The 11,772-nt window shown below is 60.1% G+C and overlaps 1 protein-coding gene across 3 annotated transcripts; it reads right to left on the bottom strand.

Moving 5' to 3' along the window:
* Positions 1-454: 454 nt before the first annotated feature.
* DDI2 (DNA damage inducible 1 homolog 2) lies at positions 455-10,624 on the bottom strand. Of its 3 annotated transcripts, none has more exons than XM_039367480.1 (10): positions 10,427-10,564; positions 8,982-9,111; positions 8,095-8,355; positions 7,836-7,962; positions 7,629-7,756; positions 7,308-7,436; positions 7,054-7,157; positions 6,723-6,912; positions 4,635-4,697; positions 3,640-3,778 (listed from the first exon to the last, which is right to left on the bottom strand). In XM_039367480.1, exons 1-9 carry the CDS (start codon positions 10,562-10,564, stop codon positions 4,672-4,674), a joined length of 1,233 nt encoding a protein of 410 aa, XP_039223414.1. In that variant the 3' UTR covers positions 3,640-3,778; positions 4,635-4,671. The 3 variants fall into 3 exon arrangements, 2 of the variants coding, with proteins under 2 accessions (XP_039223413.1, XP_039223414.1); XR_005559681.1 differs by having other exon boundaries at positions 3,692-3,778; positions 4,635-5,941; XM_039367479.1 differs by lacking the exon at positions 4,635-4,697 and having other exon boundaries at positions 455-3,778; positions 10,427-10,624.
* Positions 10,625-11,772: the final 1,148 nt, after the last annotated feature.

Raw genomic sequence — 11,772 nt, 5'->3', positions numbered from 1 at the left:
GCAGGCCTGGCACCTGCCAGCTTGAGCAAGGGAGAAGGTGCTGCGGGCGCTTCCAAAACCTGTTGCACCACCCAGTGGGCGCTGCCCCGGGCTGGTTTGCCGGCCGGGTCCCTCACCCATCCGATCCAGAGGCAACAAGCAAGGCAAGGAAGGCCAAGCGCTGGGAGCCATTGACCGCATTCCAGAGGCCCAGCTGGACGTGGCATCGGTGCCCGGCTGGTAAAAGGAATCCTGGCAAGGTTGCCTTGGCTGGGCAAAAGCGAATTTGGGGGCAAAGCTACAGCGGTGTCCCTCCTGTTACCCCCAGAAAGGGGGTGCCACCAGCACACAAACACCGCCTTCCATTCTTCTCCTCCCTCCAGTGCCCACCAACCGCCAGGCCCTCTTTGGCCCTGCAACTCTCCAATTTGGCTGCCCTTGAGCGGCTCCTGTAAAAGATCTATCGGACAACTGCTCTGAGAAAAAAACACATCTTTATTTTTTAAAATCCAAAACGTTTACATATTTCTCCCAGATGAGAAGCAACCTGCCCCCCCAATATGTCCTTATTTTTGGTTTAAAAAAAAGAAAAAGATGTGAGCTACAAAGATGACACCTGATCAACGGCCAAGAGCCCCACCATCTTCTGGTACCACCCAGCACCACTAGCCGAGAGGGCCGAAGGAGGGCGAAGGGCTGCCACAAGGCAGGCAGATTCCTGAGAGAGGCTTCGGTCGCTGGGTGTACCAAGGCACCCGACTCAAGTATGGCAACCGGTGGCCCATGCGTCCACTCGGTGTACGAGGGAGCAAGATCCAGTGCTGCTGCTCCTTGAATTCTACGCAAACGCTCCGTGGCGGCAACTGCTTTGCGGACTCTCACAATGGGAGCTGAAGCCGTCAGGACCATCCTCCAGTCAGGCTCTCTCTCTCGCGCGGTCTGCCAGGAAGTGCCGCCCTTGAAAGTCACACAAGGGTGCGTTTCCCAAAAGCATCGCCTCCTTGGCTGGGCTCCAGGACTCTCTTGCCCCGTTGCGGCTGTAACCCAGAGGTTTGGTCCCTCTGCAGCACACATATCCAGCGACAGGCACCTGCAGGGGGACCCCGTTAAGGGAACCCCTGCCATGCAGAAACACCCCCCCCGCCTCCCCATAAAAAAGTTGTGGGTCTCCCCACTGCACCTCCCCTGCCCTTTGAGATCAACAATCCCAGCAGAGCGCCACAGCGTTGTCAAACCAAAAGAGAAACACCGCTTGTGTGGCCCCCCTCATTTCAAAGCTCCCCGATTGCGCTGAATTATGGGGACAAGATTTCCGCCCGATTTCTTCAGCGGCAGAGCAAGTTCAGAAACACATAATGGAAGCCCCCCCACCCTTTCTTAACTTCAAGAGCCAGTCCTGGCGGCGGAATCAGGGCCGTCAATTGTCTCCAAAGGGGTGCGTTCCTGCCCCCCTAAAAGTATTATCAGCAGCTACAAATTCCCTTTCATTTCAAAGGACACACCGTTAAGGGGGGCTCCCAGCAGGCAGACCCCTGCCCTAGCATCCCCCCGGGGAAAAATGGGCAAGCGCCAGCTCCTTCATCAACCTTCTCTCTGCCCTAGCTCTGCCATCCCACCAAGCCCGGCGCCGTCATGCCAATCCACCCCCACACCCAAAGCTGCTAAGCTGCGATTCGGCCTGCACCATGAATGGCCAAAAGGACACACACCCCCGGGGTCTTTTCCCTCGGAACCAGCCTTAAAACCCTGAAGAGCTGACCTTGTGGGTGCAGCTTTACCCCACAGTACCCCAAAAGTGCTGCCTCTTGGCGCGCTCTGCCCTGGAACTGATTTTCACCCATGACTGCAGGCTAAGCAGTGACTGGCACGCGGTGTCCCTCCCTGGAGATAAAAAGGGGTGCCACATTCTGCCCCTACTCCTAAAGTCTCTGCCCCGTGGCACTTCACCAAGGCAAGCACCCCTTCGGAGCCGGGCCTGTAGTTCCTAAACCCTACATTTGCATACTGTTCTATAAAACCATATATTTAAATAAAGTTTATTCCATCAACGTAGCCAGAATAAGAGTAATGAGGGATGGCGGTTTCCGTACAATACCAATATTTGCTTCTTTTAAATGGCCCAAATTCAACAAGGCAAATTAGGAGATGACCTGGTTGAAAATAAAGGGGTATTTTTCTTTCCTGCTTTCTAAAGGAAAAAAAAAAAAAGTACAGCTGAATCAAACTTCGTCATGAGACGCGGGGGGGGGGGGCCTCTTCCAGAAAGGCAGTCTTGGCTACGTGGGGACCACGATGTTCCTGGCTAGCAAGATGAGCAGGGCCAGGTCGGCGTTCCCCCCCGCGTGCTCCAGCGCTTCCCCAGCTTCCTGGGGTGTAAAGCCAGCCCCCACAATCTGATCCAGGTTTGCAGCCAGGGCAGGAGGAGCGCGGGTCTCTGAAGCCCCGGGGAAGGACAAGGGTTCGGACAGCTGCTCCAGAGGTTGCTGCTGCTTGGCCTCTACTTCCGGGGAGATGCTGGAGGCACCCCCTTCTTTGGGGGAAGGGCTGCAACCACTCCGGGACTCCGGGCCCAGCGAGGCAAGAGAGCTCGGCCCTGCTGCCGCACAGCTGGGAAGCTGCCCGGAGGATAAGTGCTGGGCCGGGATTCCCGGGCATTCTTCGGCCGGCGGCAGAGGCCGCACCGCCGAAGGGCTTGCTGGGACGGAGTCGCCACAGCCAGAGACCCTTTGCTGCCCCCCCTCTAAGTGGGGCTCCTCCAGCATCTCTGTCGCGGTTGGGCAGGAGAGGCCCGTGTCCTGCCTCGCTTGCTCTCGGGAGGACGAGGCCTCCTCGCCCGCAGCCGGCCCTTCGGGGGGAGCCTCCAGCAAGGGGCGGCTCTCTTCCTGCCGACTTCGGAAGTCGTGCTTCGCACTCACGACCAGGAGGCGGTGGAGCTCCTTCAGGGCCGAGGCGAGAGAGATGCCCGGCTCTTCGTCTTGATCCCTGGGCCGGTCAACCGCGACATTTCCGCGACTCGCTGGGGGCAGACCAAGGGACAGAGGTAGGCCGCGGCGTTTGTGCAACTCCAGCTCCATCCCGGGGTCCGGGGCGCTCAGGTCAGCCGACTCGAGGTGGTGTGGGTCCGAGGCCTCTGGGCCGGGGGGGCCTTCAAGCGAGCGGTCATCTCCTGGCGGCTGGGCCAGGGCCCCCTCCGGCCTCTCTTCGCCCCCTCGGGAAACCTCTCCCCCTTCTGCAGCAGCGGCCAGCGGCGAGGAAGCGTCCCCCACGGGCCCAGGCTCCCTCCGTTCGCCCGTGGGGGTCCTGCACCTCTTGAAAACTGGAGGAAGCTCCGCGGGCTCTAGCAGCAGGGGGATGCCGGGCTCGCTCGCCTCCGGGGACGCCCTGCCCGGGCTGCTCTCTCCCTCCATCCCCTGAGGCTCGTGGCCAGGAGCAGCCTCCTCCGCTGGGCCGCGGGAAGCAGCGTGTACATTTTGGGAGGTAGCTGAGCCCCCAGGGGGGGAGTGAGCCCCGGCGCCAGGCAGATGCAGCTGGGAGGCTGGCGGCTTCTCGCTCCCCAGCCACCCCCGGGGCGCCAGGAGAGAATCTAGGGATTTCCCAGCTCTGGGACTTTCAGGCTGTGCCCGGCCGCTCGGGGGGGAGCCAACGGCGGGAGCAGAGGCCGAGCGATCGAGCGATCGGCTGGCGGGACTGTCGCTAGTCTTCGGACCACGTTCTGGAAGAGAACCCGGAGGTTTAAAGCCGTCCGACGTTGGTTGTGAAGGAGCTTCACGCCGTGAGGTAGTTTCTGTATCGCTAGTCTCTGCGCACACAAGAGGAGAGAAGAAGGGGAAAGGCAGAGTAAGAACCCCGAAGACCCCAGGGGAAACGGGAAGGCCCTCCGAGCGAGCGACCGACCGAGGGGCAGCAGGGACAGCTGCCTGCCCCACCCCTCCTGGCCTGCTCCCTTCACAAGGGGGTGTAAGCCAAAACGACTCTTCCCCCCCCCAACCCATCCCCAAAGGGTCTCCTTTCCCCACTCCCTCCCCCTCAGCCTTCTTCTACACCGGGGGAGCCTGGAAGAGGCAGGCAGGCCAGCCAAACCAGCTGCAAGGAAGCAAGCATGCAAGCATTGTAGCCATCAAGGACGACACCCCCTCCCCTTCAATTTCACTGCAGTTAAGGTCTTAACCGGCTGCGAGGGTCACTTCCCGACTTCCGGGGAGGAGCAGAGCCGCGACAGGTGTGGCGGAGAGCCCCTCCTGCAAAACGCCAGAAGAAAAGTGCTCTGCCAAGCTCAGGGGGAGGGGGGGGTCCTCCGGTTAGCCCGAGCCAAGCCCGGCGGGCGCCCTCCAGCACGCCCCACATGCATTAGCCGAAGTAACGCCCAGCACTGCAGAAGCAGGCGCTGCTTTTCGAGCGGAAGAAAGCCAGGGACGCCGTTTGGCATCGAGCGATCCAGCCGAGCGATCCTCCAGCCGGCCAAGCGGGAGCACAGGCACCGGCCCGGCGTTCCCGAGCTGCCATGATTCCAGTAGGGACGAGCTTTGGCCAGGAGCGTCGCGACGAGCCTCCGCTGCTGCTGGAATCCTCCGCGCGTCTCGGATCCGGGCCGGCGGTCCCTTCCACCCCCACCCCCCCGTGCAGGAGCCACGAGAGGGAGGAAGCGCCGGCAGTACCTGGTCTGTGGCCCCCTCCAGCGGCAGCAAAACCACACTACATGCATCTAGGCTTCTGGCATTCTGTTTGGATTAGGAGACAAACACATCAAAGGTGGATTAGCACACCACATGCACCGTGCTCCAGGGGTGGCCCAGCGGCCCTTTCCGCCCCCCCTCCTGGCAGCTCCTCTCTGAACAGCCGCTGGCTTTGCCGGGCGAAGGCTCAACTAGCGCTGACTGTCCTGTCGATGCTGCTGCTGCCTGTCTGACCGTCGCGGCTCTTTCTCCTTCCTCTTCCTGCGGTTAAGAAGGGCAGCCTGGCGGGCACACAAGAGCCCCCGGGCTGGAGCGCTCCAACGCTCGGCCGGATGGGGAATCTCTCCTGACTGTCCAGCACATCCCAGATCCGCCAAATGCCGGCTAGGCCTGTTTGGCCTCTGCTGGCCTGGCTCAGGTCCTGCAGGAAACGCTCTCCTGATCCTGGGTAGCTGTCCTGTCCTCTCCCTGGACTTTCTCAAGACCTCCTTCCTCTTCCTCTCCTCTGAGCTGGCTGGCTGGCCGGACGGGTGCAGAACCAGCGAGGTTTTATGCCCGCTGATTCCTCCGTCCGAGGGCTCTGGACTTCCGTCACTTGCCCTCCAGATCCAATGCAGGAAATTACAAGCTCAGCCCTGAAGGAGGCCAGGCGCTCTGTCTGTCTGTCTCTCTGTCAGCTCCACCACAGAGCTAGCCAGCTGGATGCGAGGGTTGCGTGCTCTCCTCACCAGGTCTACGCTCACTCCGGTCCTTAGCAGACGCTTTGGGGAAAGGGGGACGCTGCAGTCGCGCAATGACAGGCACTTCTGCGACCGACTGCAAAAGACAGAACTGCGTCCGGGGTGCGGAACTGCGCAGGGCAGCTGAGGGACGACGCCAAGGACCCGCGGTTCCCATCACACAAGCCTCACGTGGGGCCAGAGAGACCTCCCCAGCCTATCATGAAGCAGTGGGTGACCAAGCAGCGCCAGAGGGCCTCTCGATGCAGGAGAGCGGGGGGGGGGAGCAGCTGGGGACTTCTTGGGCTAAGGAAAACTCAAGACTAAGCTGGGTCTCGTAAGGGAGAGCTTTAATACCAGGATATAAGGATACAAAAGCCGCTGCTTGGCTGACCACAGAGCGTTTTTCTCGGGGGGGGGGCAAGGGGGTGGTGGTGGTGGTGGAACAGAGCTGCTATAAGAGGGTGCAAAGGGACTGAGCTGATGGGCTGGAGACTGCGCGGTGCTTCCTTCGCTTGGCTTTCCGCCGCTGGTGCCTGAGGCAGCCATCGTGCCCAATTCCACCTGTAACTAATGGTGCCACAAGAGAGGAGGATGAAGGAAGCCCCCAGACAGACAAAATCGTTTCCACTGCCTTCTTCTAGGTGTGTCAGTCTGCCTGCCACATCTCTCCCACTTCTGGGAGCTGGGGGGAAGGGGGAGCAGTCCCAGAATAAGCCCCTCTGAGTCCACAGGTCAGAGTCGGGGGGGGGGGTTCACCCTCAGAGAATGCTCCAGGGGACTCGGCAAGTGGGGTGCGGACCGAGCCTCGGCCCTAGAGAAAGCAAAGCCTACGAATGCGGCTGAGAAAAAAAAGAACTCTGCACGAGACAAAGAGAACGTATTTCCTTCCCAGACGCTGCTGAGAATGTTTACTGGAGAGGAAAACGTGGCTAAAGAGAATGAAGCTACTCACCTAAGGTCTCCTGCTTTGGATAGAACTAGGGTGCAATGTGGAAATCTCTGCTTAAAAGCCGCTAGTCGCAGCTCCCCGCAATGCGCGTCCCTTCTGGGAAAATCTGAACGGCAGCCAAAATTCTCGACGCTCCCGCCGAAAAAAAGCTCTGCCTTTTCCTCTGTCGCAGCGCCATCGGTCTGCCTCTCCTTGACCGTCTCCCCCCCCCTCCCAGACCCTCTTTTCCTGGGCGCTCCTTCCAAATTAAGAACTCTGTCTCAACTGAACAAGCCTCCCAATTTCAGCACTGCAGGATTAACGCTGGCCTGAAATCCGGTCAAACGCAAAGAGCAAAAACTTACATTTCTCCGGCAGGCGCCCCACATGGGCCCGTCCTCCTAAGCCCTGCCCGCCTACCTGCTTCGTCGGCAGACTTCTGAAGGGCTTCAGCCAGCTCCTGATCGGCCAGCTCGTCGGGCCGCATGTCCTCCCGGCCCGGCCCGTAAGCCAGCCTGGCACATTCGGGAAGCTCCCCTTCAGGCAGGAAAGAGGTCTGGGAGCCGGTGGTGCCGATCACCAGCATGTTGTTCTTGAGGTCAATGGAGCACTGGGGAGGACGGAAGGAAGGCGAGGGGCCCCTGAGGCTGACCTGGGCCTGCTGGGGGAGCTGCCCACAAGGCCAGGAAGGGAAGCAGGCCCCCCTGCCTGGGAGGGCCACTCCTGCCAGCCTCAGGGGCCCGCTGCTCACCTGGTGTCTCTTCAGCATGTCCAGGCCCAGCAGCATGTCCATGGGCTGCTCCTCCAGGATGGAGAAGGAGCACGGAAGGAAGTCCCCCTCGATCTGCACCTGAGCTGCAGCAGAAAACATGGCGGGTGGGCCTTCCTTCCACCCGGAAGGGAGAGGGAGAGGGAGGGAGGGAGGGAGGGAGAGAGAGAGAGAGAGAGAGAGAGAGAGAGAGAGAGAGAGAGAGCGTTGCCAGCTGCTTCCCAAGAAACACATACCCAGGTGCACCCTGCCAATGATACGCTGGGTGCCCACGCCCCGGGCGATGCCGGCCCAGCGCCGGTCCACCAGTCGCATGATGTTGCACCGCTCTGCACACGCCTGGCTCATGATGGTCATTTGAGCACCTGCCAAGAGGGCACGCCGAGTTGAAAACATTCCCACCGGAGCGGGGGGAGGGGGGGCTCTTCCCGAAGGAAGTAGGCCTGCCGTCCTCCCCACTCAAGGCTGTCCGGCATACTCCCGCCTCCCCCAGACGTGGGCCGGTCACGCCTGGGCAGAGAGGAAAGGGTGGGTGGGTGGGTGCGAGGCAGACGGACCCGAGTCCACGAAGGCCTTCACGGGGTGGCCGTTGACCTTGCAGTTGATGTACAGCATCACCACCTGGCCAAAGCTCTCGGGGGCCTCTTCCATCGCGATGGTCATGTTCTCCTCAATGTTCTGCTGCCTGAGCAGGAGACCAAAGCCGGTCAGGGGCCTCCTTTGGCCAGCTCCCTCCAGACCCAGCCCTCCGCTCGCCCCCTTACCTAATGTCCTCCTCGATCTTGGCCTGAGCTTCCAGGTCAAATGGGTCAGCGGAGAAGAGACGGATCCTCTCCTGCTCCCGGCGCGCTCGGTCCTGCTGCTGCTCCACCAGAACCTGAGTGAATTTCTCTGGGACACAAAGCGCGGTGGGGAGAGTAAAGGGGTATGTGAAAGCCATAGGGCAAAGGGGCGGCACTACCCTCCCCCCTGCCCCATCCCTCCTCCACCCAGCCCCCTTTCTCCCTTCCTGGCGGGACTCACCCAGGTCCCCGCTCAGCAGCGCCTCGGCCAGAGGGGGGTTGCGTTCCTTCAGCAAGGAGAGCTCGTGGGGGTTGGCCAGCAGCATTGCTCGCAAAAGGGCCGGGTTGTCCAGGCCCTGCGGTATGGAGGGTGGCTCGGGAGGGGCTGGGGCCCCTGTGGAATCAGGTGGGGCGGGGGCTGGGGGCGGCAGCTGTAGAGACTGGGACAACTGGGTGGACGTCCCCGGCACGGCGATGCTGCTGAAGTCTATCCTGGGCAGGCCTGTTTGCGACGGGGGGAAGAAGACAAGAGCGGATCAGCCTCTGGCCTTGTGGAAAAGGCAGGTGGATCTTGCAGGGGGATTCTGGACCAGGGGCACCCGCCCACGCTGGGCTTGAGATGGACCGACTAGGTAAGCCTCCCTTTTTTTCTGACGCTCCAGAATTGGGGAAACATGACCCCCCCACTGTGCCCTCCAAAGACTGCCCGGCTGATCCGAGCAGCCGAGACAGGATGACGGCATCTGGGGCCCTCAAGGAGAAAGCTGTGGAAACGGAGCGACAGCCGACAAAACGTTGGTTTATTACGACTCTGAATGCACCTTGCATTCTGCTCCTGCCTTCCTGAATGCTATTCCTGTGAAATCCACTTTGCGCGCACAGTTGCAGAGAAAAACAGCCCTCGAACAACAGGGGGAGCTGCCTTAAGTTCCCGGAAGGAGGAGGAGGAGGGTGCGAAATCTGCCAGGCTTTCCAAAATGTGATCTGAGGGGCTACCAAAGTTGCTGGCAGATTTACAACCGGCAGGTTAAAGGGACAGAAAGCGCATGAACCTCTGACAGAGGCCGGCCAGGCCAAAGACGGGGACCCCCCAAGGAGGAAGAGGAGGAGGAAGAGGGCGTCTCTTACCAGGAAAGGGGGCCGGGGACAGTGCCTGCCCATTCTCCACTTGCTGCAGGATCACCACGTCGCCATCCTTCAGGCCGTAAGACGCCAACGACCGGTGGTTGTCGGTGAGTGGCTGCTCGCCGAAGATGATCTGAGAGAGACACAGGCAGCCGGTCAAAAGCAAGCGGCCTCCGCTGGGTCAGCAGAATCGGGCCAGCCTTAGACCCCCAAAGCTATAGAGCGTGCATGCCTAGAAGGGCAGCCTTCTGCCTGGAGCACCCTAGCCACCCACCTCTCCGAGCGGCTTAACAAGAGCAGCCCAACCAAGCTGGCCTTTTCCTTTCCAAGCCTGGCTGTGGAATTCTGGGAGTTGAAGTCCACAAGTCCTAAAAGGGCCGAGTTTGAAGACCCCTGCTCTACGTGCGACCGCCCGGCTGCCCTCCCTGATCCACCGTCTTCCTCAAAGCTTCCCCAGCCAATCTAAGGTGGGTAAAGCCATTCCCAGAAAGGATTCTTCAAAGTGCCAGGAAGTGGATCCCGCTGAGGCCCCAAGACACTACCAGGATCTGGCAGAAAGCACTGCCTGAAAGAGTTCCCGCAGCTGTGCCATGGTGGGGGGGAGAAGGCGAAAGCAGAAGGACGTAACTCGGAACCACCCGCAGGTTCCAGCAAGCCGACCCGACCGGTACAAAGGATTGCAGGCTGGCCGGTTGGGTCACGAGCTGGATCCACCCCAGGGAGGAGGGATCAGACTATCAGGAGAGGATCTGGGCCAAACATGGCTGCAGTTGGCACTGCAATTGGGGGAAGGGGGGGGGATCGGGATCTACAGACCCCAGAAGGAGCCCGGAAAGGGGTGGAGGGGCCTCCCAGCTCAAACCAATCGCCCTGCCTTCTTGCAAGCGGCTACCCAGGAAACGAGGGGTCTGGGTGCAGCCAAAAGAGAGGAACGGGGCAGGGGGGGGGCAAGCAAGGCAGACAGAGGGAGGCAGCCCACCCGAGTCCCAAAAGAAGGGGCGGGGGAGGCAGGTACTCAGGGCAGAAGGGCCGCCATCCGCAGACTCGGAGCTCTGGCAGCCGGCCAGCCAGCCAGTTCCGCAGCCCTGGCAGAAGACCCCTCCCCAGGGCAAAGCCCCCCCCCGCCATCCGGGGGCATCTGGAAGCCCCTGCCCAGCTGCGCGGGGGGAAGGGATAGCCGCCCCACAAGCACCGGAGGGGGGGGCAGCGGAGGGGAGGGAGGGAGGGGGCTGAGCCCACCCCGCAGGGACCCCCGCCCCGCCGCCCACCAGCCACGCGGCGCCGGCCGAGGGAGCCAGCCCGGAGCAGGAGGGAGGGCGACCCGCCCCGGCTGCAGCGCCTTCCACACACACACACACACACACACACCCGCAAACGGCTCCTCGGGGGGGGCTCCACCCCACCCACCCCCGGGAGACCCCCGGGAGACGCGGGGGTCGCGCGCCCACCTGGCTCTGGGAGGCGGGGACGCCGGACTCGAGGGCGCAGAGGGCGCGGAAGTTCTGCAGCTCGAAGTCCGCGTCCACCTGCAGCGAGAAGGTCAGCTCGGAGCGGTCCCGCCGCAGGCAGAACACCGTCAGCAGCATCGCCCCGCCGCCGCCGCCGCCTCGCCCGCGCAGCCCCGCCGGAAAGCCCCGTCCGAGGCGCCCGACGGCTGTCGCAAAGCGTCGCGCAAGGGGGCGCAGGCGCGGCAGGGGGAGGGGAGGAGCCCCGCCCCTTCGACGGGCCGGCTAGCTAGCCAGACGGCCTGAGCGGGGGAAAGAGGGATGCCGCTGCCCTCTAAGGGTCACGTCGGGAACTACACCCGCGCACAGAAATAAACTTTCCAGCGGCATGTTAGGCTTATTATTCAGTACCGTTATTATTATTATGGATCATCGCACAGTCAGCCAGATGTTCAGACTGGATTTGGCATTTTTGTCTACCTATTGAGTCCTTACCCAGGACCTGGGATAGGCAGATGTGGATGTTTGATGGTATTACAGATCTCGTGGCAGGATGGAAGCAGTTACTAGTAAGGCCACCTTTTGCAATTGACTAATAGCGAATTTGTCAATATTATTATTATTATTATTACTGTGGATCATCGCACAGTCAGCCAGATGTTCAGACTGGATTTGGCATTTTTATCTACCTATCGAGTCCTTCCCAAGGACCTGGGATAGGCAGATGTGGTGGTATTATTATTGAGCATCATCGCACAGTCAGCCAGATGTTCAGACTGGATTTGGCATTTTGTCTACCTATCGAGTCCTTACCCAGGACCTGGGATAGGCAGATGTGGATGTTTGATGGTATTACAGATATCGTCGCAGGATGGAAGCAGTTCCTATTATTATTATTATTATTGTTATTGTTTTGTTGTCCTCCTGTGATCAAAGCAGGTTTAGCAGCCACAAAAACAAATAAAACTTTTTAAATGGGATTTTAGGTATATTATTCTGCACCTTTATTATTAAAAGACTTGTTATTAAAAGGGCAACTGGAGGCCCAGGGGCTGCTGAATAGGCACAAAAGAAGGAAAGCTGCTTCAAAAGGCCTATGATGGCTTCAAGGCTAAGGTAATATAAGCTTGAAAACCCTTCATCCGACTTAAAAATGGGTATCTTCAAACTTAATGTAAGGGACAGAAAACAGTGCCCTCCTGTGGTCAAAGCCGGTTTAACAGCCACAAAAAGAAATAAAATCTTTTTAACGAGATCTTAAATCAGAATGGAGATTTTTTTCAGAGGGGATTGTGGTTCTGCTCCATGTCCCTTTTTAATGCCTATTCTTATAGACCTTTGTGTCATCC

The sequence above is a fragment of the Crotalus tigris genome, unplaced genomic scaffold (assembly GCF_016545835.1).
Source record: "Crotalus tigris isolate CLP2741 ecotype Arizona unplaced genomic scaffold, ASM1654583v1 scf7180000020588.15403103151:6194809, whole genome shotgun sequence".
Taxonomy (NCBI): Eukaryota; Metazoa; Chordata; class Lepidosauria; order Squamata; family Viperidae; genus Crotalus; species Crotalus tigris.
The sequence above is the reverse complement of the archived record's forward strand: the minus strand, read 5'-3'. Positions and strand labels throughout refer to the sequence as shown.